The sequence below is a fragment of the Moschus berezovskii genome, chromosome X (genome assembly GCF_049115385.1).
Source record: "Moschus berezovskii isolate FMDL1 chromosome X, NW_MosBer_1.0, whole genome shotgun sequence".
Taxonomy (NCBI): Eukaryota; Metazoa; Chordata; class Mammalia; order Artiodactyla; family Moschidae; genus Moschus; species Moschus berezovskii.
Window position 1 is genome coordinate 118826867 of NC_142488.1, and position 24162 is coordinate 118851028.

Here is a 24162-nt window from a genome sequence, read left to right on the forward strand (position 1 = left end):
GCAGCTGGGATTTTTGTAACAAGCTATTGGAGAGGAGGGAAACAGGCATATTTTGATCTCAGAAATCTGCATTAAATTTCCTTTGAGCTTTTGTAAACAAATACCTAGCTGTGCAAACATAACATAAAATTCCATGATGCTTGAAAAAGATGACAGGGAGCTAAAAACTCGACAAAGAACATACCTCAAACAGGGTTAGATGTTCAATTTTGGTAATCTGTAGAAAAGGGATATAGTTGAATATCTAATATATTCAGTAGAAATATCAGAAGAGTTATGGCTTAATGGCAGAAGAAAACTATCCCTAGAAAAACTTTAATTTGATATTCATTTGACAAAAGCTTTAAAAGAACCCATGAGAGGAATGAATTATTTGTAAGTAACAACTGCTAGCCAAAACAAATGTCAACCCTCCTTAAATAAATTTAGAATCACAGACATTCAACAATATGTCATTTAAAATATTTATAATCCAATAATAAGCTACTTGGGCATGAACTTTGTGCAAACTCTGGGAGATCATGAGGAACAGAGAGGTCTAGCATGCTACACTCCACGGGGTCATGAAGAGTCGGACATGACTGGGCAACTGAACAACAATCAGTTGCTAGACATATGGACAAGCAGAAAAAAATAATCCATACCAAAAAAAAAAAAAAACCAAGGAGGAAGATCTCTCAATACAAACATATTCAGAAATGACAGAGATAAAGAGATTCACAGAAAAAAAGATTTTGAACATTTATTATGAATACACTCAAAGATTTAAAGGACAATATAAACATAAGGAGGAAAAAGGAAGATATAAAATTAACCAAGAAGATATTAGAACTGAAGGATGCAATATTTTATAGAAAGAATCATTGGAAGTGTTTATGAAATTATTAGACATTGTACAAAAATTAATTAGTAAATTTTGGGGGAAAAAAGCATTAGAAACAAGAAACAATCACTTTTGAGACCAGAAGAGGGAAAAAAATTGTGAAAAAGTGAGCAAAAACTCAAGGACCTGTGGGAAAATATCAAACACTCTAATATACATGTAACTAGATATTGAGAAGACAAGAAAATATTAGTGCCAAAATACTAAATAAAGAGCCAGTGGCCAAAGTATTTCATATTTTATGAAAACTAGTAACTCAAGAAACTCAATTGCAGTAAACACAAAGAAAAATATACCCATAAATTATAAAAAAAAATTTACAAAATTAGGGACTTCCCTGGCGGCCCAGTCGTTAAGACACCGCACTTCCACTGCAGGGTGAGCAGGTTTGATCCCTGATTGGGGAACCAAGATTTCATATGCTGCATAGTGCAGCCAAAACAACAACAAAAAGATAACCAAAAAAAAAAATTTTTTTTTCAAAATCATTACCTAAACAAAACTTAAAAAAATTTTGGATTGCAGAGGAATGCTTTACATATAGTGGGAAAAGATATGAATAATTGCAAATTTCCAACAGAAATGCTGAAATTAAGTCAACAATGGAGTGATAATTTCAAAGTACTTAAACTAAAAGGATAATCTGTTTTACCTGTAGTCAAAATGTTCATGTTTATGTTCAGAATGTGTGTTCTGCTTCAGTCTTGAGGTTGTAGTTCAAATGTTAATTTAGTGTATAAAATCTATGAAATCATATTTATTTTCCATGGGGATGGTCTTGATCCTTGTCTCCTGAACAATGTCACAAACCTCCGTCCATAGCTCATCAGGCACTCTATCTATCAGATCTAGTCCCTTAAATCTATTTCTCACTTCCACTGTATAATCATAAGGGATTTTATTTAGGTCATACCTGAATGGTCTAGTGGTTTTCCCTACTTTCTTCAAGTCTGAATTTGGCAATAAGGAGTTTATGATCTGAGCCACAGTAAGCTCCTGGTCTTGTTTTTGCTAACTGTATAGAGCTTTTCCATCTTTGGCTGCAAAGAATATAATCAATCTGATTTCGGTGTTGACCATCTGGTGATGTCCATGTGTAGAGTCTTCTCTTGTGTTGTTGGAAGAGGGTGTTTGCTATGACCAGTTCATTCTCTTGGCAAAACTCTATTAGCCTTTGCCCTGTTTCATTCCGTGCTCCAAGGCCAAATTTGCCTGTTACTCCAGGTGTTTCTTGACTTTCTACTTTTGCATTCCAGTCCCCTATAATGAAAAGGACATCTTTTTTGTGTGTTAGTTCTAAAAGGTCTTGGAGGTCTTCATAGAACCGTTCAATTTCGGCTTCTTCAGCGTTACTGGTTTTGGGCATAGGCCTGGATTACTGTAATATTGAATGGTTTGCCTTGGAAACTAACAGAGATCATTCTGTCGTTTTTGAGATTGCATCCAAGTACTGCATTTTGGACTCTCCTGTTGACTGTGATGGCTACTCCATTTCTTCAAAGGGATTCCTGCCCACAGTAGTAGATATAATGGTCATATGAGTTAAATTCACCCACTCCAGTCCATTTTAGTTTGCTGATTCATAGAATGTCAACATTCACTCTTGCCATCTCCTGTTTGACCACTTCCAATTTGCCTTGATTCATGGACCTAACAGTCCAGGTTCCTATGCAATATTGCTCTTTACAGCATCGGACCTTGCTTCTATCACCAGTCACATCCACAACTGGGTGTTCGGTTTGCTTTGGCTCCATCCCTTCCTTCTTTCTGGAGTTATTTCTCCACTGATCTCCAGGAGCATATTGGGCACTTACTGACCTGCGGAGTTCCTCTTTCAGTATCCTATCATTTTGCCTTTTCATACTGTTCAGGGGGTTCTCAAGGCAAGAATAGTGAAGTGGTTTGCCATTCCCTTCTCCAGTGGACCACATTCTATCAGACCTCTCCACCATGACCCGTCCATCTTGGGTGGCCCCACACGGCATGGCTTAGTTTCACTGAGTTAGACAAGGCTGTGGTCCATGTGATCAGATTGGCTAGTTTTCTGTGATTATGATTTCACCACTACAGATGGTGATTGCAGCCATGAAATTAAAAGACGCTTACTCCTTGGAAGGAAAGTTATGACCAACCTAGACAGTATATGAAAAAGCAGAGACATTACTTTGCCAGCAAAGGTCCGTCTAGTCATGGCTATGGTTTTAGCAGTGGTCATGTATGGATGTGAGATTTGGACTGTGAAGAAAGCTGAGCACCAAAGAATTGATGCTTTTGAACTGTGGTGTTGGAGAAGACTCTTGAGAGTCCCTTGGACTGCAAGGAGATCCAACCAGTCAGTCCTAAAGGAGATCGGTCCTGGGTGTTCTTTGGAAGGACTGATGCTAAAGCTGAAACTCCAATACTTTGGCCACCTTATGTGAAGAGTTGTCTCATTGGAAAAGCCCCTGATGCTGGGAGGTGTTGGGGGCAGGAGGAGAAGGGGACGACAGAGGATGAGATGGCTGGATGGCATCACCAACTCGATGGACATGAGTTTGAGTGAACTCCGGGAGTTGGTGATGGACAGGGAGGTCTGGCGTGCTGTGATTCATGGTGTTTCAAAGAGTCGGACACGACTGAGCAACTGAACTGAACTGAACTGATGCAATCATATTCTATTCTACCCCACAAGTGTGTTTCGCAGAATTAGAATTCTATCCCATAGTTTCCTTAGCATCAACTTGGGAGTAAGATAGTCACCAGCTCATAACTCAAGTGAGGGGATTCAGAATTTCACCCCTAGGCTTCCTGATGGAAGAGTAACAACTCATTACTTCATGACAGGAATGAAGAGCTCCACCAACAGGATCTGTGTATCAAGGGTGTCTCCTCATTACAGCAGAGAGGATGTTGAGAATCAAGAGTTCTGTTCACAGGCTTCAAGGAGGATGGATACCATATTGTAACTACATAATATTAGTTAGAAGACATGATCTGCCACTGACTCCAACTGATGCAGTACTTACTATGGTGTATGAGATATAAGGTATTTTTGTGTTGTCTTAAAAACAAGCAGGTGTGTGTGATTTCTGTCATTGTGCTTCTCTTTTCTTGTCTTTCATCTAAAGATAAAGCTGAAAATGAAGTCCCTTAGTCGTGTCTGACTCGGCGACCCCATGGACTGTAGCATGCCAGGCTCCTCCATCCATGGGATTTTCCAGGCAAGAATACTAGAGTGGGTTGCTATTTCCTTCTCCAGGGGATCTTCCCGACACAGGGATCGAACCGGGGTCTCCCAAACCGCAGGCAGAACCACTGTCTGAACCACCAGGGAAGTCCCTCGTCTAAAGATATCAAGCATTTTTTAAAAATCTGTATCCACTGACATTTCCACACTGCAGCTTTCTCTAGCACCAAAGCCGGGGTGTGAAGCAGGTGAGAATAACTTAATTCACTCTCAAGGCATGTTATTATTTTCTTTTTGTAAACATCTATATTCATAGCCACAATTCCACATATGTGGTGGGGCCATGTCATGGATTATAACTGGGCAGGCTGGAAGGTGTAGAAAGGCATATAAATAACTTGTCTTTTAGTATGTATAAGGCTGAGACCATGAAAAGTTATGCCGAGATTTGATGGAGAATTGAGTATATAACTTATTTTTTAGTTTGTATGTCCAGACCATGAGAATACATAGTTAGATCTGATGTAGAAGTCTTTGCATGACCAAGAGATGCTAGAATTTGAGATAGAAGCAATAATTTGATGAACATCTGAACTGTTTTCCCTAGAAAAGATCTATTTTCTGTGTTATATGAGTGAGAGAAAAAGGTGAAGCTGTTTCAGTAGCCATATTGGTGAACCATGGAAGATTTATAGTTGTCCTCACTATCCTCTCTCTTATTCTTCCATAGTTATAGAATTCTCACTGGTAATTTGGTCTCACACACACAAAAATTCTCCAGCTTCCCTTTCCTCTAACTGTATGCATGTGACCAAATTCTGGACAGATTGGATGAACAAAATGGATGAGTTAAACTTATCATTTGAATCTTTAAAAGAAAGAAGAAAATACTATATACTTTCCATTCTGTGTTCTCAGGGGTGATATAGCAAAAGCAGCCATTTTGATTCACAGCATTCTAGGATAAAAATCTACAACTTTTGCTACCAGAGTGGATTGATTATAGGAATCTAATAGAAAGGACTGGATTCTGTAGTTGTAGAACTCACTGACTGGAAGGCAATGGAAAAGGAAGGGATCACTGATTCCTACACCAAGTTGGATGGATGGATTGCCAGAACATAATGCTGAGTCAGTATCAGCCATTAAATAGTACATAATGTATGATTCTACTTTTATGAAATTTTAGAATAGATAAACTATTCTATAATAACAGAAACATATCAGCATTTGCTTGGGACTAGGAATGTGGGAAAATAACCAACAGTCATGAAGGAATGCTAGGGCAGGGGGTTGATCAAGATCAACACATCTTGATTGTGTTGGTGGCTACATGGATGTATACATTTGTCATGTCATGGCAAACATTCACTTTAATATATTACCATGGCTTATATTAAAAGCACACTGAGTATCAACCAAGTCTATAGCTCTTGAACAGAGTCAGCAAAATCTTTCTTGAAGGGGACATACCAAATATTTTAGATTTATGGGACATAGTCTTTCTCACAACGGCTCAACTTTGGCAAAATCAGAACAAAATCAGTCACAGAAAATGTATAACTAATGTGTAAGGTTGTATTCCACTATAATTTTATTTATAAAAAGAGGCAGCTGTTCTGTGTACAATAGTTGTTAACTCCTACTTCAAAGGAAATTTTTGAAAAAATATAGAATTCTGTTAGATCTTGACTGCTTCTTATTTTTAGTGAATTTCTACAAAAGAGAAATCAATTCAACCTGAATTTTTTTCATCAAGCAGAGATAAAAATGAATACAGCTTTCCTAAGAAGATCCTCTCAGCCTACTGCCTATAGTTTATATTGACTGAGACTCTCCTACTTCAGGGCTTTGCCAGTGAAAAATTTCAATGATTTCTGTATTCCAACTTGCAGTGCTTATAAAATGTGACTTCAAAGTACAGCTCTATTAGGAGTCAAGACTGTTGACATTTTCTCAAGCACCTCCAAGTAAGTACTGTCCTAGTCAGTAAGAGCCAGAGCCTGCCAGTAACAGAACGGATGTTGAGTCACCAGTATGACATCATCCCTTAAGGAGCCCAACCATCTACTTGATTAATAATTGGCTATTTTGAGTTCCACCCATCCAAGAAAATGCAACATTAATATATAGTTAGGACAGGGCACTATCCTTTATTCATCTTAATCCAGGGGCTACTTTATGGTGCCATATCCCCAAGAGCTAGACCACTTGGGCCAGGCACGAAGAATTGAAAGTAGGAATCATTCCACTCAATAACATTCCCAATAACTCACTTGGGAATTTGAGCTTTCCACAATATACATGTTCTATGTGTTTAGAGATCTTGGTCTCCAGAATGAAGTCACTTACTCTAGGTAAGAAGCCCATTAAACTTAAATCTATGGCATCTATCAGATTGTTTTGGAATTCTAGTGCGAGATGAGCATACAAAAACTCTTCAATTATGAGTAGGTGGGGCTGATGCTACAAAAATGTTTAACATTCAGATCTTTCTTTAATTCACCATGGTGTTCTTTTCTTTAAATGATCAAGAAACAACAACCATAACCTGATAAGTACTGAGAGTCTGAGTCAAATCATCAAGCAAGGAAGGTAGACTAACAGAAATGCCAGCAAAAAGGGAAGGATAATATTAAATGGGGGCTGGAGGAGAGAAGTGATGCATACCAATTAAGGCCCTGCAACCAACTGAAGTGCTGAGTACAATAGTTTGTAAATACTATGAGTCCTCTTTTTGAACATTTTCCCAGAAATAATGACAAACCAGCATCCTGGAGATGTGCCTGGATGGAGTAGAGTTATTTTGAGAAATAAATGATTCTGAGTGGTACAAGGCATGAAACTTAGTGGATGAAATTGGAACCCATAGAATTTCCCATTATTGGGTAATACACCCCTCCCCTACCTCCCATGAACAATGGTTGATAACAACTCATATTTCCTATAAACAAGAAATGGGGAACACGGAAATAATTTGTACCAGGGACAGACCCACAGGGTCCTGCTTGGTTTCACTAGTACCTGTGGTACAATGCTAAATTAAATTGGTTATATTAGGAATCCTTGACTTTTTCATGTTTTAACATAAATATTTTAACGTTTTATACTTCACTTTTGCAACATGACGAAGGTGGGCTTTAGGATAATATTAATAATTTATGGCAAATAGTATCTCTTTTGTTTTATACAATTGTTATCATGAATGGAAGTTGATTATGCTGAAATACTCTAATTTTGGCATCTATGGAAATGTAGTGAATTATATCCATATGTTTACAAATGGTATAGCAACCTTGTGTTTCAGTAGTTAACCAAAATTGAACTTAGAAAAGAAGCTTTTTCACACTTTGAAGAATTAGGTATGTTCATATTTTGCTAATGAAATTTGCATCTATGTTCATGAATGTGATTGATATTAATTTTTATTTTATATATCACCTATGATTGGTTATGATTTATATTATACTGTATTTATAAAGTGGGTTAATATTTGTTCTTTTTTCAATACTATTAAAGAATGTGAATAAAAATAAAATGTTCAAATTGTGAATAAATGATAAAAAGTAAACTAGACAAATATCTAGATAACACTTTGTCAAGATTTTTAAATAAATTTTACACCAAGTAGGAATTTCTGTTTTTCAGTTCAGTTTAGTTCAGTCGCTCAGTCATGTCTGACTCTTGTGACCCCGTGAATTGCAGCACACCAGGCCTCCCTGTCCATCACCAACTCCCGGAATTCACCCAACTCATGTCCTTCAAGTCGGTGATGCCATCCAGCCATCTCATCCTCTGTCGGCCCCTTCTCCTCCTGCCCCCAATCCTTCCCAGCATCAGAGTCTTTTCCAGTGAGTCAACTCATCGCATGAGGTGGCCAAAGTATTGCAGTTTCAGCTTTAGCATCAGTCCTTCCAATGAACACCCAGGATTGATCTCCTTTAAAATGGACTGGTTGAATCTCCTTGCAGTCCAAGGGACTCTCAAGAGTCTTCTCCAGCACCACAGTTCAAAAGCATCAAATCTTCAGTGCTCAGCTTTCTTCACAGCCCTGTTTTTAAGATACAGTAGATAAATTCATTTTTGTAAGATTAAGTGTGAAGTTATTTATAGTGTTGAAACCAAGCAGGACCCTGTGGGGCCCTCCTGGGCATAAAAGCCTTTCTGTGTCCCCTGTTTCTGGTTTGTAGGAAATGGTTTCATTCAGTCTCCTTGACTTTCACAGAGTTCCAAAGGGCAGATTCAAACAGTTGCTAATCAGGGAGGGGAGGAAGTGAAGAAACATGTGAAGAGCAGTCAAGAAACAGTACTGTAACCTTGGGCAATTGTCCTGCTCCTTCCTCAAGGAATAGGCATAGCAATATTTTTAAGCTCCTCTGTATAACTAAGGTCCCCATCCAGGTAGGGCATGGCAACTTCAGGGCTGAGCACAAGATTCTCCGAAGCCTTCACCCCAAATTCTGCCTATAAAAACTTTTCCCACCAAAGCATTGAGGAGTTTGGGGTTTTTGACCATGAGACACCTATTCTTACTCAACCAGTTTATCTGGCTTCACTGTGCATCCGGCACAGGAATATACTTTGGTAACATTTTTTTTCTAACTTCAAACTTGGATATTCAGCTCTCTGACATTCAAACTTCTTTTTACTTATATAAACATTTAATACTATACATTTTACTGATTCCAGCATTAGCTGCATTCCATCTCAATATCTAGTATTTTGTTATCATTCAATTTTAGTAAGCTTACAATTTTTTTTTAATTTATTTACTTTAATTGGAGGCTAATTACTTTATATTATTGTATTGGTTTTGCCACACATTGACATGAATCTGCCCCGAGTGTACATGCCTTCCCCATCTTGAACCCCCTTTCCACCTCCCTCCCCATCCCATCCCTCTGGTTCATCCCAGTGCACCAGCCCCGAGCATCCTCTATCATGCATGAAACCTGGACTGGCGATTCTTTTCACATATGATAATATACATGTTTCAATGCCATTCTTCCAAATCATCCCACCCTCTCCCTCTCCCACAGAGTCCAAAAGACTGTTCTATACATCTGTGTCTCTTTTGCTGTCTTGTATATAGGGTTTATGAACTGAACTGAACTGAATACAGGGTTATCGTTATCATCTTTCTAAATTTCATATATATGTGATAGTATACTGTATTGGTGTTTTCCTTTCTGGCTTACTTCACTCACTTCACTCTGTATAATAGGCTCCAGTTTCATCCACCTCATTAGAACTGATTCAAATGTATTCTTTTTAATTGCTGAGCAATGCTACATTGTGTGGAGAAGGAAATGGTAACCCACTCCAGTATTCTTGCCTGGAGAATCCCATGGACGGAGAAGCCTGGTAGGCTACAGTCCATGGGGTCGCAAAGAGTTGGACAAGACTGAGTTACTGAACGGACGGACGGATGGACTCCATTGTGTATATGTACCATGGCTTTCTTATCCATTCATCTGCAGATGGACATCTAGGTTGCTTCCATCTCCTGGCTATTATAAACAGTGCTGCAATGAACATTGGAATACATGTGTCTCTTTCAATTCTGGTTTCCTCAGTGTGTATGCCCAGGAGTGCGATTGCTGGGTCTTATGGCAGTTTTATTTCCAGTTTTTTAAGGCATCTCCACACTGTTCTCCATAGTGGTTGTACTAGTTTGCATTCCCACCAACAGTGTAAGAGGGTTCCCTTTTCTCCACACCCTCTCCAGCATTTATTGCTTGTAGACTTTTGGAAAGCAGCCATTCTGACTGCCGTGAAATGGTACCTCACTGTGGTTTTGATTTGCATTTCTCTGATTATGAGTGATGTTGAGCATCTTTTCATGTGTTTGTTAGCCATCTGTATGTCTTCTTTGGAGAAATATCTATTTAGTTCTTTGGCCCATTTTTTGATTGGGTCGCTTGTTTTTCTGGAATTGAGCTGCAGGAGTTGCTTGTATATTTTTGAGATTCATTCTTTGTCAGTTGCTTCATTTGTTATTATTTTCTCCCCTTCTGAAGGCTGTCTTTTCACCTTGCTTATGGTTTCCTTTGCTGTGCAGAAGCTTTTAATTTTAATTAGGTCCCATTTGTTTATTTTTGCTTTTATTTCCAATGTTCTGGGAGGTGGGTCTTGGATGATCCTGCTGTGATTTATGTTGGAGAGTGTTTTGCCTATATTCTCCTCTAGGAGTTTTAGAGTTTCTGGTCTTACATTGAGATCTTTAATCCATTTTGAGTTTATTTTTGTGTATGGTGTTAGGGAGTGTTCTAGTTTAATTCTTTTACAAGTGGTTGACCAGTTTTCCCAGCACCACTTGTTAAAGAGATTGTCTTTTCTCCATTGAATATTCTTGCCTCCTTTGTCAAAGATAAGGTGTCCATACGTGCATGAATTTATCTCTGGGCTTTCTATTTTGTTCCATTGATTTATATTTCTGTCTTTGTGCCAATACCATACTGTCTTAATGACTGTGGCTTTGTAGTAGAACCTTACAGTGTCCCAGAGGTTTTGGGTTGTTTTGTTTTCATTTTCATTTGTTCCTATGCATATTTTGATTTCTTTTTTGATTTCTTCTATGATTTCTTGGTTATTCAGCAGCGTGTTGTTCATCCTCCATATATTGGAATTTTTAATAGTTTTTCTCCTGTAATTGAGATCTAACATTATTGACTTGTGGTCAGAAAACATGCTTGGAATGGTTTCAATTTTTTGAATTTACCAAGGCTAGATTTATGGCCCAGGATGCGATCTATCCTGGAGAAAATTCCGTGTTCGCTTGAGAAAAAGGTGAAATTCATTGTTTTGGGGTGAAATGTCCTATGGAAATGAATTAGGTCTAACTGATCTATTGTATCATTTAATGTTTGTGTTTCCTTGTTTATTTTCTGTTTGGTTGATCTAACCACAAGTGTGAGTGGGGTATTAAAATCTCCCACTATTATTGTGTTATTGTTAATTTCCCCTTTCATGCTTGTTAGCATTTATCTTACATGTTGCGGTTCTCCTATGTTGGGCGCATAAATATTTAGAACTGTTATATCTTCTTCTTGGATTGATCCTTTGATCATTATGTAGTTTCCTTCTTTGTCTCTTTTCACAGCCTTTGTTTTAAAGTCTATTTTGTCTGATATGAGTATTGCCACTCCTGCTTTCTTTTGGTCTTTATTTTCATGGAATATCTTTTTACAGCCCTTCAATTTCAATCTGTATGTGTCTCTCGTTTTGAAGTGGGTCTCTTGTAGACAACATATATAGGGGTCTTGTTTTTGTATCCATTCAGCCAGTCTTTGTCTTTTGGTTGGGAAATTCAACCCACTTACATTTAAGGTAATTATTGATAAGTATGATCCTGTTGCCATTTACTTTATTGTTTTGGGTTCGAGTTTATACACTCTTTCTGTGTTTCCTGTCTGCTACTGCTGCTGCTGCTGCTAAGTCACTTCAGTCGTGTCCGACTCTGTGTGACCCCATAGACGGAAGCCCACCAGGCTCCCCCATCCCTGGGATTCTCCAGGCAAGAACACTGGAGTGGGTTGCCATTTCCTTCTCCAATGTGTGAAAGTGAAAAGTGAAAGTAAAGTCGCTCAGTCTTGTCCGACCCTTAGCGACCCCATGGACTGCAGCCTACCAGGCTGCTCCATCCACTGGATTTTCTAGGCAAGAGTACTGGAGTGGCTTGCCATTGCCTTCTCCGGTTTCCTGTCTAGAGAAGGTCATTTAGCATTTGTTGGAGATCTTGTTTGTTGATGCTGAATTCGCTCTGCTTTTGTGTGTCTGTAAAGCTTTTGATTTCTCCTTCATATTTGAATGAGATCCTTACTGGGTATAGTAATCTGGGCTGTAGGTTATTTTCTTTCAAAACTTTAAGTATGTGCAGCAGCAGCCATTCCCTCCTGACATGAAGAGTTTCTGTTGAAAGATCAGCTGTTATCCTTATGGGGATCCCCTTGTATGTTATTTGTTGCTTTTCCCTTGCTGCTTTTAATATTCGTTCTTTGGGTTTGATCTTTGTTAATTTGATTATTGTGTGTCTTGGAGTATTTCGCCTTGGGTTTATCATGTTTGGGACTCTCTGGGATTCTTGGACTTGGGTGATTATTTCCTATCTCATTTTAGGGAAATTTTCAACTATTATCTCCTCAAGTACTTTCTCATGGTCTTTCTTTTTGTCTTCTACTTCTGGGACTCCTATGATTCGGATGTTGGGGCATTTAACATTATTCCAGAGGTCTCTGAGATTGTTCTCATTTCTTTTAATTCATTTTCTTTTTTCCTCTCTGCTTCATTTATTTCTACCATTCTATCTTCTAACTCACTTATTCTATCTTCTGCCTCCGTTATTCTACTGTTGGTTCCCTCCAGAGTGTTTTTGATCTCATCTATTGCATTATTCATTGTATATTGACTCTGTTTTATTTCTTCTAGATCTTCATTAAACCTTTCTTGCATCTTCTCAATGTTTGTCCCCAGGTTATTTATCTGTAATTCCAATTTGTTTTCAAGGTTTTGGATCATTTTCACTATCATTATTCGGAATTCTTTATCAGGTAGGTTCCCTATCTCTTCCTCTTTTCTTTGGGTTGGTGGGCATTTATCCTGTTCCTTTAATTGTTTTGTATTTCTCTGTCTCTTCATCTTGCTTATATTGCTGTGTTTGAGGTGGCCTTTCCATCTTCTGGCAGTTTGTGGAGTTCTCTTTATTGTGGAGTTTCCTCACTGTGGGTGAGTTTGGACGGGTAGCTTGTCAAGGTTCCCTGGTTAGGGAAGCTTGTGTTGGTGTTCTGGTGGGTGGAGCTGGATTTCTTTTCTCTGGAGTGTGATGAAGTATCCAGTAAGGAGTTATGAAATGTCAATGGATTTGGACTGACTTTGGGCAGCCTGTATATTGAAGCTCAGGGCTATTTTCCTGTGTTGCTAGAGAATTTACGTGGTATGTCTTGTTCTGGAACTTGTTGACCCTTGTGTGGTGCTTGGTTTCAGTGTAGGTATGGAGGCGTTTGATGAGCTCCTATCGATTAATGTTCCCTGGAGTCAGGAGTTCTCTGGTGTTCTCAGTATTTGGACTTAAACCTCCTGCCTCTGGTTTTCAGTCTTATTCTTGCAGTAGCCTCAAGACTTCATCTGTCATTTCCAAGGTGGTTCCCTGTGTTTTAGCTTCTTCTGTTTGCTGGTCTCGTCAGTGTCTAATTTCCACCCTGACACTAGGGGGCGGTGGTGGGCACATTTTAAGTCTCACTTGTTCAGTCGTGCTTTGGGGGAAGGAGGAACGCTGCAGACAAATTTCACTGGCGTCTGTGGGGAGTGCTCGCAGTGTCTCAGCCACACTGAGTTTTCCCCTGCTCACGGCGTGTGTGCTGTCCCAGTCTACACTGAACAGGCTCTAGGTTGCTCTGCCGGGAACTGTCTGAGGCCAGCGCTGGGTTGCATGCACATCCCAGGTCTATGACACTCAGGTTCAGGTACTCGGGTACTCCACAAAGACGCAGACTTGGTTGGGCCTGCATTTTGTGCCCTTCCCAAGTCCGAGCAGCTCAGGTGACCAGGTGTTTGGCAAACGCGGTCATTGTGACTTATTGCCTCCCCGGTCCCTGCAGCTCGGTTTTCTGGGTGTACAACCGGCGCACCTTCTCAGGCAGATGGTGACCGGCCAGAAACCCAAGAAGTCTTGGTTAGCAACGAAGCCTGCTTGCAGTTTGGTATCAGATGCCTCTCTGGGGCCGCGATTGCCCCCTTCCTGCTCTGGCTGCCCTCCTCTTCCTATCTCGGTGGGGGATGGCCCGTCTGCAGCCAGCTAACTCTGCTCAGTCCTTTGTTCTGTGAGTGGGTCTGGCGGAGTCTTCAGTTCAGTTCCAGTCGCTCAGTCATGTCCGACTCTCTGCGACCCCATGAATCACAGCACGCCAGGCCTCCCTGTCCATCACCAACTCCCGGAGTTCACTCAAGCTCATGGCCACAGAGTCGGTGATGCCATCCAGCCATCTCATTCTCGGTCTTCCCCTTCTCCTCTCGCCCCCAACCTTTCCCAGCATCAGAGTCTTTTCCAGTGAGTCAACTCGTCGCATGAGGTGGCCAAAGTATTGCAGTTTCAGCTTTAGCATCAGTCCTTCCAATGAACACCCAGGATCAATCTCCCTTAGAATGGACTGGTTGGATCTCCTTGCGGTACAAGGGACTCTCAAGAGTCTTCTCCAACACCACAGTTCAAAAGCATCGATTCTTCGGCGATCAGCTGTCTTCACAGTCCAACTCTCACATCCATACATGACCACGGGAAAAACCATAGCCTTGACTAGACGGACCTTGGTTGGCAAAGTAATGTCTCTGCTTTTTAATATACTATCAAGGTTGGTCATAACTTTCCTTCCAAGGAGTAAGCGTCTTTTAATTTCATGGCTGCAATCAGCATCTGCAGTGATTTTGGAGCCCCCAAAAATAAAGTCTGACACTGTTTCTACTGTTTTTCCATCTATTTCCCATGAAGTGATGGGACCAGATGCCATGATCTTTGTTTTCTGAATGTTGAGCTTCAAGCCAACCTTTTCAGGTTAGGGCTTTTCGTGAGGTAGCTATCCCATGATTTTCCCTGGTGGTTCAGAGGTTAAAAGCATCTGCCTCCAATGCGGGAGACCCGGGTTTGATCCCTGGGTTGGGAAGATCCCCTGGAGAAGGAAATGGCAACCCACTCCACTATTCTTGCCTGGAGAATCCCATGGATGGAAGAGCCTAGTAGGCTACAGTCCACAGGGTCGCAAAGAGTCAGACATGACTGAGCGACTTCACTCACTATGAGATGCCCAGAGACTTCTGTGATCAATTATGTTTGAGAAACACTTCATACTCTTCTCCTCCCATGGAGATTGAAAGATCCCACAGTCTGCTTTGCTATTTCCAGTTAGCTCTCTCAGATTGTCCTTGCAGCATTCAGGCCCGGGCCTTACTCTAAGCAATGCAGCCGGCTCCTCCCTGCCCAGCCCTGACTTGCTAATGGCGGATGCGGGCGTCTGTGCTGCTTCTCCACTGGGAGTTACCGTTGGGTGCATAATCTGTGGGTTTTCATTATTTATTTCTTTTTCCTCCCGGTTATGTTGCCCTCTGGGGTTCCAAGGCTCACCACAGACTCACCAGTGAGTGTTTTCTAGTGTCTGAAAACTTCTTTTTTAAGCCTCCCTTCCCCGGATGGAGCTCCATCCCTACTTCTTTTGTCTCTCTTTTTATCTTTTATGCTTTTTCCTACCTCCTTTCGAAGACAATGGACTACTTTTCTGGGTGCCTGATGTCCTCTGTCAGCATTCAGAAGTTGTTTTGTGGAATTTATTCAGCGTTCAAGTGTTCTTTTGATGATTTTGTGGGGGAGAAAGTGGTCTCCCCGTCCTATTCCTCCTCCATCTTTGTCCCTCCTCAGCTTACAAATTTTATTACAATTTTTATTACAATTTCTTCTTTGAAACATTGATGTTTTAGAAATGCCTCTTAATATTTCCAATTGCAGTTATTTATGTTCTTCGTTATTTTTTTTACAAACTTATAGAAGGAATTCCTTCTATATATATAGTCTAAATTTAGTTAATATTTCTCTTTCTAAGAAATACAGGTATATTCGCATTTTTATCTCCAATCTGTTTCCATGATTTATGTCCTTCTGTATTAGAGAATTGTCATTCTCATTATCATGTTGAGACTATAAGTGTGTACAGTCAGTATTTTTAAATTTACCTCCATGTTCACCATTCTTTAATGTTCATTATTGCTTAGTATACCATATATAGGGCTTCCCTGGTGGCTCAGAGGTTAAAGCGTCTGCCTCCAATGCGGGAGACCCGGGTTCGATCCCTGGGTTGGGAAGATCCCCTGGAGAAGGAGATGGTAACCCACTCCAGTATTCTTGCCTGGAGAATCCCATGGACGGAGAAGCCTGGTAGGCTACAGTCCACGGGGTCACAAAGAGTCGGACACGACTGAGCGACTGAACAGAACAGAACAGACCAGATACCATATATATCTTACTATGGGATTATTTTTATACATCCTCAAATAATCATGCAAAATCTCCTTTAGTGATAGACTATTGGGCGTAAGCACATTCAGTTGTTTTCAGAAAGTATTTTTACCATCTTTCTTGGAATAGTTTTCCTGGATATATAATTCTATAGTTTGACAGTAATGTTTTCCTAGCTCTCTGAATGTGTCATGCTTCTGATTCCATTGTGGTTTTGCTAACCTGTCTGTAGGCAGAAGTGTGATATTCAACCAAATGTCTCAAATGAATGTAAAATACCTGATTTATAGTGATTTCTGTTTGATAATTTTCATTTTCATGGCTGTATTGTAAAATAAGCTAGCAATGTGATACCCTGAAAACATAGTTGGAAAGATGTGTGCAAAATAGAATTCCTTTCTTTTTTAGATGGTTTCAATTCTTTCAGGATGATTTTTTCTGGTACAATTATTTTTTATTTGCTCCCACTTCCATATTCTTTCCACCAGTATATCTTTTATTCCATTCTTCTCCACCAACCTGTGTAGCTCAAAAACCCAGTTCCTTGCAGAGTTTATGATTAACCTCTCTATCCAAAATGTTATCCCCTTTCTTGTCCACATCTGCCCCCTCTTAAGATTGAGGAGTATCAAAGAAAAGGGGGACTGAAACCAAGCAGGACCAATAGTTTATAACAACTATAAATGGAATATAACCTTTAAAGATTTTGATTTGCTACATAGCACCGCTATAACTTATATTAAACAGCAACTATACTTCAGTTTAAAAAGTAAAGGAGATGGTTCTTAATACTTCAACCAGGAGTATGGGCCCTAAACATCAGTTCAGTTCAGTTCAGTCACTAGGTCATGTCCGACTCTATGCGACCCCATGAATCACAGCACGCCAGGCCTCCCTGTCCATCACCAACCCCCGGAGTTCAATGAAACTCATGTCCACAGAGTCGGTTATGACATCCAGGCATCTCATTCTCTGTCGTCCCCTACTCCTCCCACCCCCAAATTTTCCCAGTATCAGAGTCTTTTCCAGTGAGTCAACTCATCGCATGAGGTGGCCAAAGTATTGCAGTTTCAGCTTCAGCATCAGTCTTTCCAATGAACACCCAGTACCGATCTCCATTAGAATGGACTGGTATTGGATCTCCTTGAAGTACAAGGGACTCTTGAGAGTCTTCTCCAACACCACAGTTCAAAAGCATCGATTCTTCGGCCATCAGCTTTCTTCACAGTCCAACTCTCACATCCATACATGACCAAGGGAAAAACTATAGCCTTGACTAGACGGACCTTTGTTGGCAAAGTAATGTCTCTGCTTTTTAATATACTATCTAGGTTGGTCATAACTTTCCTGCCAAGGGGTAAGCATCTTTTAATTTCATGGCTGCAATCAGCATCTGCAGTGATTTTGGAGCCCCAAAAAATAAAGTCTGACACTGTTTCCACTGTTTATCCATCTATTTCCCATGAAGTGATGGGACCAGATGCCATGATCTTAGTTTTCTGAATGTTGAGCTTCAAGCCAACTTTTTCACTCTCCTCTTTCACTTTCATCAAGAGGCTTTTGAGTTCCTCTTCACTTTCTGCCATAAGGCCGTGTCATCTGCATATCTGAGGTTATTGATATTTCTCCCAACAATCTTGAATCCAGCTTGTGCTTCTTCCAGCCAGCGTTCCTCATGATGTACTCTGCATATAAGTTAAATAAGTAAGGTGACAATATACAGCCTTGATGTACTCCTTTTCCTATTTGGAACCAGTCTGTTGTTCCATGTACAGTCTGACTGTTGCTTCCTGACCTGCATTCAGGTTTCTCAACAGGCAGGTCAGGTGGCCTGGTATTCCCATCTCTTTCAGAATATTCCACAGTTTATTGTGATCCACACAGTCAAAGGCTTTGGCATCGTCAATGAAGCAGAAATAGATGTTTTTCTGGAACTCTCTTGCTTTCTCCATGATCCAGCGGATGTTGGCAAGTTGATCTCTGGTGCCTCTGCCTTTTCTAAAACCTGTTTGCACATCTGGGAGTTCACAGTTCACATATTGCTGAAGCCTGGCTAGGAGAATTTTGAGCATGACTTTACTAGCGTGTGAGATGAGTGCAATTATGCAATAGTTGGAGCATTCTTTGGCATTTCCTTTCTTTGGGATTGGAATGAAAACTGACATTTTCCAGTGCTGTGGCCAGTGCTGAGTTTTCCAAATTTGCTGGCATATTGAGTGCAGCACTTTCACAGCATCATCTTTCAAGATTTGAAATAGTTCAACTGGAATTCCATCACCTCCACTAGCTTTGTTCATAGTGATGCTTTGTAAGGCCCACTTGACTTCACATTCCAAGATATCTAGCTCTAGGTCAGTGATCACATTATCGTGACTATCTTGGTCGTGAAGATCTTTTTTGTACAGTTCTTCTGTGTATTTTTGCCATCTCTTCTTAATATCTTCTGCTTCTGTTAGGTCCATACAATTTCTGTCCTTTATCGAGCCCATCTTTGCATGAAATGTTCCCTTGGAATCTCTAATTTTCTTGAAGATATCTCTTGTTTTTCCTATTCTGTTTTTTTCCTCTATTTCTTTGCATTGATCGCTGAGGAAGGCTTTCTTATCTCTCCTTGCTACTCTTTGGAACTCTGCATTCAGATGCTTATATCTTTCCTTTCCTCCTTTGCTGTTCGCTTCTCTTCTTTTCACAGTTATTTGTAAGGCCTCCTCAGACAGCCATTTTGTTTTTGCATTTCTTTCCAATGGGATGGTCTTGGTCCCTGTCTCCTGTACAATGTAACGAACCTCCGTCCAGAGTTCATCAGGCACTCTATCTATCAGATCTAGACCCTTAAATCTATTTCTCACTTCCACTGTATAATCATAAGGGATTTTATTTAGGTCATACCTGAATGGTCTAGTGGTTTTCCCTACTTTCTTCAATTTAAGTCTGAATTTTGCAATAAGGAGTTCATGATCTGAGCCACAATCAGCCCCTGGTCTTGTTTTTGCTAACTGTATAGGGCTTCTCCATCTTTGGCTACAAAGAATATAATCAATCTGATTTCGGTGTTGACCATCTGGTGATGTCCATGTGTAGAGTCTTCTCTTGTGTTGTTGGAAGAGGGTGTTTGCTATGACCAGTGCGTTCTCTTGGCAAAACTCTATTAGCCTTTGCCCTGCTTCATTCCATGCTCCAAGGCCAAATTTGCCTGTTACTGCAGGTGTTTCTTGAATTCCTACTTTTTCATTCCAGTCTCCTATGATGAAAAGGACATCTTTTTTGGGTGTTAGTTCTAAAAGGTCTTGGAGGTCTTCATAGAACCATTCAACTTCGGCTTCTTCAGCATTACTGGTTTTGGGCATAGGCCTGGATTACTGTAATATTGAATGGTTTGCCTCGGAAATGAACAGAAATCATTCTATTGTTTTTAAGTTTGCATCTAAGTACTGCATTTCGGACTCTTTTGTTGACCTTGATGGCTACTCTATTTCTTCTAAGGGATTCCTGCCCACAGTAGTAAATATAATGGTCATCTGAGTTAAATTCACCCATTCCAGTCCATTTTAATTCACTGATTCCTAGAATGTCTATGTTCACTCTAGCCATCTCCTGTTTGACCACTTCCAATTTGCCTTGATTCATTGACCTAACATTCCAGGTTCCTATGCAATATTCCTCTTACAGCACCGGACCTTGCTTCTATCACCAGTCAAATCCACAACTGGGTATTGGTTTTGCTTTTGCTCCATCCCTTCATTCCTTCTTGAGTTATTTCTCCACTGATCTCCAGTAGCTTACTGGGCACCTACCAACCTGGGGAATTCCTCATTCAGTATCCTATCATTTTGCCCTTTGATACTGTTCATGGGGTTCTCAAGGCAAGTATACTGAAGTGGTTTGCCATTCTCTTCTCCAGTGGACCACATTCGGCTGTGATCCATGTGATCAGATAGACTAGTTTCCTGTGATTATGATTTCAGTGTGTCTGCCCTCTGATGCCCCCTTGCAATACCTATCATCTTATTTGGGTTTCTCTTACCTTGGGCGTGGGATATCTCTTCACAGCTGCTCGAAGAAAGCCCAGCCATTGCACCTTACCTTGGACGAGGATTATCTCCTCAAGGCCTCCCCTCCTGACCTTGAATGTGGAATAGCTTCTCTCGGCCCTCCTGCGCCCATGCAGCCACCGCCTATTGGACGTGGGGTACCTCCTCTAAGCTTAGAGATCCCTAACAAATAGTGATTTCTGTGCACATCTCTCCTCTGTGATAAGGACAACAGCTTTATTTTATTTAGCTACTTAACAGTGAAAAGCAGTGAAAGGATTAGTTACTCAGTCATCTCTGTCTCTTTGTGACCTCGTGGACTATAGCCCACTAGGTTCCTCTGTCTATGGAAGTCTACAGGCAAGAATACTGAAGTGGGTAGCTATTCCCTTTTCCAGGGGATCTTCGCAACCCAGGGATTGAACCGAGTTCTCCCACATTAAAGGCTTATTCTTTACTGTCTGAGCCACCAAGGAAGCACGCCTAACAGTAGAGACTTGTATTGTGCTAATTAAGAACCAGTTGATTGAAAGGGTCAGTTGAGCCCTAAGAGCTGAGTAGCATTCCTTCTACTTAATTGCCCTCCTTCCCCACATTTTCTCTTGTAATTCTGTCTTAGCATTGGATCTATCAGAAATATCTAAGACACTTGATTAAAATGAAGATTCTAGGGATCATACTGAATAAAGCTTCTAGGCATTGAGGCTCACCTGCTTTCACTACAGATCCTGCAAGTGGACCCAGCTGTAACACATAATCCATGGCTTTATCAGGAGGAAACAACTGAATAGGTCCCTGAGATAGTAAGGGTAGACTAGGGGCTTCCCTGGTGGCTCAGAGGTTAAAGCATCTGCCCCCAATGCGGGAGACCCGGGTTCGATCCCTAGGTGGGGAAGATCCCCTGGAGAAGGAAATAGTAACCCACTCCAGTATTCTTGCCTGGAGAATCCCATGGACAGAGAAGCCTGGTAGGCTACAGTCCCTGGGGTCGCAAAGAGTTAGACACGACTGAGTTACTTCACTTCACTTCAGAATCACTTAAAGAGAATCAGCACCTGGATCAAATATTATTCTTATGCTATCAAAAATGAACCAAAACCCAAAATGCCATATCACTTTTATTGAATACATGCTGAAGCTCTAAGGGAAGCTGTCACCTCCCACCAGTGCTCCTGTGATCTGACAATTTAAGCTGTCCCCTGTGCTCTGAATCCTTTAAAAGCATCTTCTCTGGACAACACACGCCCCAAACTCCATGAAGTCTGCAGAAGTGATCCACATCTGCTTGAAACTGCTCAGAGAGGTCACGATGGAAGCACCAATCCACGCAGAGAAACATCTATCAGGAGAAGCAGTGATCTTGATGGGAGTGCCTCTGAAGGCCAGCTGTTCCAGTTCCTTCATAAGTCTTTCCTCAAGCCCAGGGAAGAGAGTGGTGCCCCCAGACAGAACAATTTCTGCAAAAAGATTCTTCTGGATATCGGTGTCACACTTCATAATGCTGCTGGAGACCATTTTTGATAGTCCTGGATTGTGGACACCTAGGTGGTCAGGCGCAAAAAGAATCTCAGGTACCTGGTACAGCTGGTCCCCAAGGTGGATGACATTCCCATCTGGTAGCTTGTATTCTTTCAAGATCTCCTCTGGCTTCTTACAAAGTTCTTTCTCTGGTTCCAAGGCAACATAGCACAGCGTCTCTTTTATGTCATCCACTAAGGCCTTGTTGAGTATGCAAGGGTAATTACACCCACTAGCCAGGAGGAGTCGGGTAAGGTGCTCTGTGATGTCCCTGCCTGCCACATAGAGCTTGGTGACAGCATGAGGCAGGGAGTAACCCTCAAAGATGGGGACAGTGCAAGTGATCCCATCCCCACTGTCCACCACTAGGCCCGTGACAGAGGCAGAGGCATAGAGTGCTACGACTGCGTGGTTGGACAGGTAGAAGGCAGGCACATTGAAGGTCTCAAACATCACTTCTGTTGTCTTCTCGCGAGTCTCTCTTGGGTTCAAGGAAGGCTCAGTCATAAGCACAGGTCTTTGACAGGGTTTTACTCCCAGTTCCCACTCAAAAAGATACTTCCAGAGTTTCTCCATGTCATCCCATCTTGTTACCAGTCCACGTTCAATGGGGTAGTGCAATTGCAAGGCCTCATACTTGAACAGGGCTTTTTCTCCCACAACGTAATTTTTCTGATTGGCTTCTGGTAAAGCGATGTTGAATTTAGGATGCCCCACGACAGAACTGATGACATGACGGGGCCCAACCTCTCCAGACATACCTACTTTGCAGAGTCCTGATCCATTGTCAAAAATTACGGCTGGAGTATCTAATGTGTATGGGTTAAACATGTCTGCAGGATGCTCTTCTGACCTTCATCAAAGTAAAGAAAGAACACGGCCACTTTTGTGAGATAACAGGTACCTTTGGAAGTTTATCAGCCACAGGATTCCAAAGCTCTTAGGTTGTCACTGAAGCAGAGCTAGCAGGCTGTCGCCTATCCCCATCCTCAACCCATGAATCTTGTCCCTTTTCAGGCAGTGCAAGGCCTGCTGAGGCAATTTCAGTGATGAATGCTCCCTATGTAATAATGTAACCATGGCAACAATTGTTCTCAGAGAGCATCAGAGGGTGTTGAAGGGGCAGGGTCTCTGAGCCACCAGTGCTCCAAGCTGAGGAAGGCAAACCATACCTCTGAACCTCTTTTATAAGTCTGAACATGAAGCAAAGGCCTAGCCTCAGAATCAAATGAAGTAGCCTAGCTGTGAGGTTGTCCCAGAAAGGTGGCTTCTATGCTCAAGTGAGCTGCTGCTTGTGAGATGACAAGCATACTCTTTCCTTTGTTAATGGAAGTAATTAACCATCAAACACACTTTCAGATTGGAGTAAAGATGCCTATAATCCAGTTCTAGAGGTGCCCTTTCTTTTATTCCCCATTATATTTTGTTTTAGAACAGTTTTACTGAGAAACATTTCATATATAAGCCTTTCATATATAATAGTTTCACCCGTTTATATAGTACATTTCCATGAATTTCAATATATTCACTATGTACAAACACTACAAAAATCAAGTTTAGAATATTTCCCCTGCACCCTTTAGCTATCACCTTCTTCAAGCCATCCTCATGAGCCCTGAAGTCCACTAATATATTTTTTGTCTCTGTAAATTTATCTCTTCTGATTTTTCACTTAAATGGAATTATGCTATGTTGCTAAGTCACTTCAGTTGTGTCCGACTCTGTGTGACCCCCATAGACGGAAGCCCACGAGGCTCCCCCGTCCCTGGGATTCTCCCAGGCAAGAACACTGGAGTGGGTTGCCATTTCCTTCTCCAATGTGTGAAAGTGAAAAGTGAAAGTGAAGTCACTCAGTCGTGTCTGACCCTTAGCGACCCCATGGACTACAGCCTACCAGGTTCCTCCATCCATGGGATTTTCTAGGCAATAGTACTGGAGTGGCTTGCCATTGCCATGCCTGGCTTCATTTATTCAGCATACTTTATTCAAAGTTCTTCCATCTGAATATAACACTTTTTTAATGCTATTATATAGCATAACATTTTTTCCCACAGTATTTATTTGTAATCCCATCTTATTTCTGTAAGATTGGTAGTAATATCTCCTTTTTTGAAATTTTTAAGAAAACTGGCATTTGGTTTAATTGATTCCTCCATTTGTTCTATTTTCTATTTCAATCACTTCTGTACTGTTTTTTTAAAAATAATTTTATTCATTTTGCTTGCTTCAGTTTGCTCTTGTTTTACCTGTATGTTAATTTGAAGGTTAGGCTATTGATGTAAAATCTTATTCTTTAAAAAAAAAAATACAGACTTAGATGAATCATTTTATTTGTCAACTTGGCTGAGCTATTATGCCCAGTTGTTTGGTCAAACAATAGTCTATAGGTTATTATGAAAGTATTTTGTATATGTGATTAAGATTTAAAACCAGTTGGCTTAAATAGCTGAGATTAATATCCATAAGATGGGTGAGCTCCATCCAAACAAAAGGCATTTAGAGTAAAAACTGAAGTTTATGGGAGAAGCAGGAATTCTGCCTCAATACTGTAACGTAGGAAACTTTC

General features: G+C 40.8%; 1 protein-coding gene across 1 annotated transcript; it reads right to left on the bottom strand.

The window, feature by feature from the left end:
* Positions 1–21293: 21293 nt before the first annotated feature.
* ACTRT1 (actin related protein T1) lies at positions 21294–22427 on the bottom strand. The gene has a single exon (XM_055393815.1). It carries the CDS (start codon positions 22425–22427, stop codon positions 21294–21296), a length of 1134 nt encoding a protein of 377 aa, XP_055249790.1.
* Positions 22428–24162: the final 1735 nt, after the last annotated feature.